This window comes from Etheostoma spectabile, chromosome 9, assembly GCF_008692095.1.
Source record: "Etheostoma spectabile isolate EspeVRDwgs_2016 chromosome 9, UIUC_Espe_1.0, whole genome shotgun sequence".
Lineage (NCBI taxonomy): Eukaryota > Metazoa > Chordata > Actinopteri > Perciformes > Percidae > Etheostoma > Etheostoma spectabile.
Genome location: NC_045741.1, coordinates 24,142,699 through 24,150,333, shown reverse-complemented (window position 1 = coordinate 24,150,333; position 7,635 = coordinate 24,142,699). Strand labels below are relative to the sequence as shown.

The 7,635-nt window shown below is 42.5% G+C and overlaps 1 protein-coding gene across 3 annotated transcripts in view; it reads right to left on the bottom strand.

Annotated features, from left to right (window-relative positions):
* cyfip1 (cytoplasmic FMR1 interacting protein 1) overlaps positions 1-7,635 on the bottom strand; it is a 38,718-nt gene that overhangs the window by 23,928 nt on the left and 7,155 nt on the right. Inside the window, exons 2-9 of one of the 3 annotated variants that reach the window (XM_032526697.1) lie at positions 5,878-5,998; positions 4,490-4,579; positions 3,869-3,946; positions 3,513-3,614; positions 3,233-3,414; positions 1,627-1,723; positions 723-851; positions 169-273 (exon numbers count right to left, since the gene is read on the bottom strand). In XM_032526697.1, the coding sequence (XP_032382588.1) occupies positions 169-273; positions 723-851; positions 1,627-1,723; positions 3,233-3,414; positions 3,513-3,614; positions 3,869-3,946; positions 4,490-4,579; positions 5,878-5,994 (900 nt within the window). In that variant the 5' untranslated portion in view covers positions 5,995-5,998. Of the gene's footprint in view, positions 1-168; positions 274-722; positions 852-1,626; positions 1,724-3,232; positions 3,415-3,512; positions 3,615-3,868; positions 3,947-4,489; positions 4,580-5,012; positions 5,066-5,877; positions 5,999-7,635 lie in introns of those variants that run through there. The other 2 variants (XM_032526698.1, XM_032526699.1) reach the window with 2 other exon arrangements.

Here is a 7,635-nt window from a genome sequence, read left to right as displayed (position 1 = left end):
GGGGGGGGGGGGGGGGGGGGGGGGACATGCAGCGAATGGCCACAGGTTGGATTCAAACCTGCGGCCTCTGTGTCAAGGAGTAAACATCTCTATATGGGCGTCCGCTCTACCAGGTGAGCTATTCAATATATATAGATATTTGACATATGTGTGAGTACACTTCAATACCTTGAAAAACTTGTCGATCTTGGTCAGGTTTATCCTCTTCTTGGCATCTAGCTTGTAGATGTTGCTGCTGTTTCCATCCATGAGGTACAAGCCGAACCCCATCACCTAGGAAGTGGAACAGTGGCTCCATTACTGTCAACAATGCTCCAGAACAATTGAATGAGTAGTTTAGAATGAGTGAGATCACATACTGTATGTATATTTGTCTATACTCTTTAGTTTCATTTCAAAGATCTAGAGGGATAAAATCAATATAGTACACCACAAACCTCTCAATCTACATTTATATGATGCTGTGTTAAGTGCTTGTGTATGCCAGTCTGCCTTTACTAGCAAAGTAAGGGTGTGAATGTGTATTGAGTGGGAAAATGAGATGGGTGGAACTGGTACATTATCACCGGTCCTTTTCACATTTCTTTACTGCCCCTGTCATTTTGTTACTATAATTCTGTATAATTATGTGCAAAATTTTAGAAATTTTAGACTAAGAATGAGTGTGATCACAGAAGCAATCATTAACCCATCCCCACTTGCAGATGCAGGGCCATACTTACTTTGAGCAGCATGTGTTTCTCATTGGGAGTGAGGTACATCTTGTCCTCGTAGTAGTCGACACACAGGTTAACGATATCTGCCAGCAGCTCCTCATATCCATTAATCACTTCCAGCTGCTGCTGCAAAGACTGGCCGACAGTACAGAAGAGATTGAATATTGAAATTCACTAATTCAACATTTTTACTCATTACATGCTCTCACACAGACACACACAGACACACACAGACGAGTGTCAAACTCATTTTAGTTCATGGGCCACAATTTGATCTCAAGTGGGCCAGACAGGTAAACCACTCTAGATCAAACACAGTTTTCTTGTCAGCGTGATGTTGGCAAACACAAGTTGCTTCAGCTACGACAGCGTTCTAAGGCCATTGTTGGGAAAAAAATAATGTTACGGACCTGGGAGAGAGGGGTAATATTCCAAGAAAACACTCAGAATTTCTAAGACTAAAGTCGTAAATCTAAAGAAAAAGAACTCTGATATTCTCTGAGATTAAACCGATACATTTGGAATTGCAATGAATTACTTCTTTGCAATTTTCACACTTTACCAAGTCATCCAGTGGGCCTGATTGGACATTTTTGCCGGGCAATTCTGGCCCATGGGCCGTATGTTTGACACCCCTGCTCTTACAGGATGTACGGTACATTGTGATAACAGCAAGGCCAGAAAACTGGTGCATATCGCTCTGTGGCTTTGGCCTTTTACTGACAAAAATAGGCGGGTCTATTAAATGCTATGGATGTGTGCAGATGTTCCAGACCGGTCTGGGAACCCTGAAACAGGTTTAAGAAAACAGCAGCAACACCACCCGGCTGTTAAAAACCTGTCATTTTAAGGTGAACATGATCTAATTATAATAATTTTGAATGAACGGTACGATGCACATCTGACCAACCTGGGTGATTTTGTTGTGGTTTGCCAGGAACATGGACAGGTTCTGAGACTCCTGGATCGATGAAGGCTCAGACATTTTTCTGAGGAACTGGGCGGCGCTGGGCGAAGGTGAGAAACAGATTTTGTTTGAATAAAAATAACAAATCACACCAAGCTAAGATTAAACATCTTTTTTCTATCAGTTTTCAAGCCACCTCCCCAGCCCCCCGTCATTGTCCAGCTGCTCTATCAAATATTAAGAAATTTATATAATGCAGTCTTGGAATTCAAATAGATTCTCCAAGCCTTCCTTAAAAATTTAATTTTTAATTTAAATCCGTTTATTAATCCCCAAGGGGGAAATTCCAATTTACACTCTGTGTCCACACTTGTTAGTAGTCACACACAGTCCTGAACTACACACACACACACGCTCAGGATCTATACATGCACTAATGGAGAGATGTCAGAGTGAGCCGAACCAGCGCCCTGAGCGGGTGGGGGGGGGGGTACGGTGCCTTGCTCAACAGCACCTGGCAGTGCCCAGGAGGTGAAGTGGTATCTCTCCACCCACCAATCCACACTCCCTTCTTTTTGGTCCATACGGGGACTTGAACCAGTGACCCTCCAGTTCCCAACCCAACTCCCTATGGACTGAGCTACTGCCACCCCCCAAAAAAAAGCTGTGGTAGGCAATTTAATTTTTGCGCTGTTAGGCAAAAAATCCAAAACAATCTTTCCGCATACTGTAATTCAAGTGGTCTGAGAGAAAACTAGACTTCAGCACTGCTCTCTTTTCAGGCTTCAGAAAATCTTCCTGTCACAGAAGACTTTGGCCAATTACAAGATATTGCAGAGAGAGAGAGCATTCCTATTGGCTGTTCTGTCCATTCATTGCGTTTGGTACAAAAAGGGGAAAAGGGGGAGCTGCAGGATGAGGACCCACTCAACTTCATATTCTAGCAGGTGTTTTCTTTTTGCATTCTTCTAACTGCAGCTTTATGAATCACTGTGTTTTTTTAATAGAGGTGTGATATTAAAATGTGACAATATTTCTCGTCAATGTGAAAAGTTGTCTTGTGACATCAGTACACAAGGCCAGACCAGCAGCCAGCACGGAGTCTGGCTATGACTGAGTCAGTGTCTCGTCACCCCCCTAGTTTTTAAGTTTACCAGCAATTCCAAAGTAATCCAGTGGTAGTTGTAGATCAACGGGAACATTGTAAACAGGAATTGTTAACAGCTGATTGGGCATACTCTTAATGGTGCCAATCAGCCAACGCGGAAGTAAAGGCTTAGAAAAACACATTTCCCAGCTAAATTACTGAATCCATGGCATTATGCTTCCTGTTTACATCCCTAAAGTAGGGGAACTGTAGTTTAAAAACATAGCTCATTATATTTCTGGAACACTGACATGCTCTTCTATCCTATACATACATATACAGCTAGTTACTATTTCCCCTGTGTTGAAAACCTAGACCCCTGGTTAACACAAACACATTTAAGCACTGAGGTATAGGACAGAGAACGGTCTTAATGGGCGCCGAGTGATGCTGCCATCTAGAGTCCGAGGTTATCAAGTGTGTGAATGTCTGCACTTTGTCACTTTCAATGTTCCTGAATACCGTTTGTAGGCGGAGTGGTCGTTCTTCACGCTGCATTTCATGTTCTTCAGCTCATCCAGCACAGCGAACATGTTGATGAACTTTCCGAGGGTTAGCAGGTACGCCTCGGAGACAAAGTCTTTTCTGCGCTCGATGTGACAGAGACGACGGACTTCTCCGCAGAAACGGTCGATTGCTGTGCGCTTAAAGAGAAAAAAAAGGAGAGAAATGATTTTTTTTTTTTTAACTTGGCCAGTAGGCCGCCAAGTAGAGTCCCCGCTGAATGTACAATGTAATTCACCTGGAAGTACATGAAATTCATCAGCTTGGTGACTTCCGGCTCTAGGACCTCCACGGTCTTCTCGTAGATCTCCACTCTGTTGGGCTGTTCGTTGCATTTCACCTAAGAGAGAAAAAGACAAACGTTAAAACAGGAAAAATTGTTATGGAAAAGCAAGGTTACAGTATAATGTGGAGATAACTTTCTGGATTAACTGTTCTGTCTACAACATGTCAGAAAAGTGTTTAAAAAAACAAAACTATTTTCCAGAGTGACACATTTAAATTGCGTATTTTGTCCCACCAACAGGCCCAAACCCAAAGTTTGACTAGTTGTCTCATGAGAGCACACAATGTTACCAGACACGCAGTGATCACCTGTGGTATCGCACGCGAGCAGCTCCTCCAGGTGTAGAGCATGATGGCGTACTCCTGCCCCTCCTCCAACATCACGTTCTAATCCAACACACAAAACCAGTCAGTCTCATCAATGACTGAAGATAAACAGCTCATCTAAACAAAAAAATTCAAACTCACATTTTCTAAACTAAATCTAGACACAAAACAAGACACATAAGGACTTCAAAAGGCATGCACCATTGCTTCTTTTCTGTGTCATTTAATCCCAGTGGTTGGCAGGGAAGTGCGTTAGTGCTTTCAAGCCAGCCGTGCCTTCATACAAAGTGCTGTTTGATTCAGACCCCGAGCAATTATCCCTCTCTAATTAAGCACAAAGCCCTACTATTCCTGTTAAGAGATGGTCCAAAGCATCCGTTTGTCCCTGGGCCATTTGCTCCGGGGCCTGGATCCTAGAGACTGCCTGCTAGACAATACCAAATGCTCTGGTGGGAAAGGCAGATCCTCTTCACAACAAGCCCTTGACCTCATTCTGGTGGATTCATGTTTCCCACCAAGTCATTACTCCAGTTAGAGAGAACTGACACTGAAAAATGAATTGCTAAAAAGTGATTTCCCAGATGTGGGACCCTCCTACTGTACCATGCTGGAGTGGACCGTGGCCTGCTCAATGTATCTGGCGATGCCGGTGACAAACGCATTTCGGTCCTCAAAGTTGGTGTTGAAGTTGGGCTGTGGGAAGATGGGAAACGATGTTAACAAATCAATGACACCAAGGTATATAACATAATATTAAAAATGTTAGTATGGGAGCGCATTGGTAGAGGGGGGGTTACAGCGCATGCAACCGAATGCCAGGTTAAATTCCAGCCTCGGGACCTCTGTTGCAGGTCACACTCCTGGTCTTTTACCCAAATCCTTTCATTTTTCTGCTTTTATCGTTACTAAATTTTGCCTGGAAATGTATTCTAGTGTTTACTTATCAAACAGTTAGCCAGAATGGTGCATTCATGTGCCATCAATAGTGAGCTTGTGCATGTCATTTTTTCTTTTGCAGCCTCCCAGTAATAAATTCTAATCCTGTTAAAACACTGGCTTCGATCATCTTTTGTAATGTTTTGGTTAAACACAGAAAACTAGATTGTTTTCTCAATTGTTCCCTTATTGTACAATCACCCAACAGCCCAGGTGGCACAAGAGAAGCAACAATTTGCACTCTTTAAAATAATATTGATAATGGTACATTATATTTTGATCAATTAAACCATTTGGGAAATATACTTATGTAGATATTGTTACTTATTTGTTTGCAATTTACATTTTTTGTTTATGGCTTTATGTATCGGTTCTCATAGCAGTGTATTTCTGTTAATTAAATGCCTTTAATTGTTTAATTTAGGGACATTGTGTTTTAGTTTTTCTGTGTTTTATATATGCACAGTATATGTTCTGATCTATATCAGAAATCTATCTGTGGTTAATGTACTGTAGGTTCAACCTCTGATCGATCCACGTCGCTTTCAAACTCCTGCTCTACTATACTGTGGGGCTCGAAAGTTTGGGCACCCCAGGTAAAAATGTGTATTAATGTGCATAAAGAAGCCAAGAAAAGATGGAAAAATCTCCAAAAGGCCTCAAATGACAGATTAGACATTCATATAATATGTCACAAAAGTTTATTTCATCATTTACACTTTCAAAATAACAGAAAACTAAAAATGGTGTCTGCAAAAGTTCTGGGCACCTGCGAAGTTATACCTTGACCCCCCCCCCCCCCCCCCCCCCCCACACCACACACACACACACACACACACACACAACGTTATAACCTATCCAGCACACACCTTTTGTCTTTTGTATTTTTTAAAACAAATGTGTGCAAACAATAAACAACAATGTTTATTTATTGCGATGGATATTGTTACATTCAACAATGTTACGCAGCAGAGGAAGTAAGTGTTGGGTGTGTGTGTGTGTGTGTGTGTGTGTGTGTGTGTGTGTGTGTGTGTGTGTACAGTGTCAGCACCAACCTGGAACATGATGGAGGAGGGGAGGGGCTCGATGCATGGCTGCTGGTCTGGAAGGGGCAGCTCCTCCAGCAGGTCCACGTTGGACAGGGCATCTTCTAAAGTCACTGTGGACGTCATGCTGCTGAAAGGGACAAAAACAACCATGGTTACAGCTTTTTGTCCAGGAAAGCAGGACCTATGGTTCTTATCGAACCCAATAAAGCGTGGCAGGCAGCAGCTCAGCAGAGGATGGGCTAGGAAAGCTAAACTGAACTTGAAGCTGAAAACCTTCCAATCCCCGAGCTCACCAGTGAGCCGACGCAGCTGCAGACATCGCACCTTTGGCTCTGAAGCTTCACAGAGTGCTTTAGGTTCCCCTTTCTCAGTATCACACCAACAACGTCAGTGCTGAATCATGGCCTCTGCACTGCTGAAAAACCGATAATCTAGCTGGCTTTATTTTTTTTAAAGATAATTCGTTGGGGCATTTTTATGCCTTTATACGATCCAAAGCAAACTCCCTTGTATGTGTCCTCATACCTGACAAATAAAGCTGATTCTGATTATTTTCACTGGACAGCTGAAGACAGGAAAGGGGCGAGAGAGGGGGTAAGACATGCAGCAGAGGGCCGCAGGTCGGAGTCAAACCCGCGGCCGCTGCATCAAGGAGTAAGCCTCAGTATTTATGCACCTGCTCTACCAGCTGAGCCAACTCAGCCTCTAACCTAGCTGGCTTTTGCTTGTCATTGACGTGTATTTCTTCTTTATCTGACCTGCATAGTTTTTGAAGCACATCAAACCAGAGCTGCAAAGATTCATTGATTTAATTGATAATCCTGATTGATAATCAATTAATTCTTTTGATTTGTAAAATGCTCTTATTCCAGCTTATTAAATATAAATGTTATCTGGTTTCTTCACTCCTCTGTGACAGTAAACTGAATATCTTTGAGTTGTGGACAGAATCATCGTTAGGAGCTAGGGCTGTAACTAAAGATTATTTTCATTGATGATTAATCCGTCGCTTATTTTCTCGATTATTCAACTTGTTGTTTGGTCCATAAAATGTCAGAAAATAATAAAAAATGTATATCAGTGTTTCCCAAAGCTCAAGATGACGTCCCGACATGTTTTGTACACAACTCAGATATTATTTAGTGCGTGGAAGCGAGGAAGTGAGGGAGGGGGAGGGGACGGGATGATTAATCCAATTAATCTTTGCAGCCCTGGTTGAAGCCCTAGAAACAACTCCATGTAGTTAATGCAAATGAGACACAGTCCCAGATGTCTTTGATACGAGTTATCAATTTATACTTTATGCTAAAATTGAAAATGTGCATCTGACACAGGCTATTTTAGATGGAATGATGTTGCCATTTCAGAGCGTGATGGTGCAGAGTCATTGTTTTGGTCTTTGGGGTATTCCCAGTGATGACACAACAGCATTGCCAAAACAGTGTAATTTCACAAACTGTGTGAAAATACTGTACAGAAATGTTCCTTTCTGCAACATGCTACCATTTGCTGCTCCCATGCCTCATTGACGATTTACGTGACAACTTCCAGGAAAAGCACTGAAAACACAAAACACTTGTTTCAAACGAAGCAGATACATTTGGTTTGCATTCTCACACTGCTGCTGCTGCTGCTTGTTTGACAGTGAGTCAAACAATCCCCACACAGCGACTAACAACACAATAGCCTCACTGCAGTGACTGTGTGCACCGGCCACTGACCCCTGCTCTGTAGCTGGAAGCACAGCACAGAGCATAAAGAGGA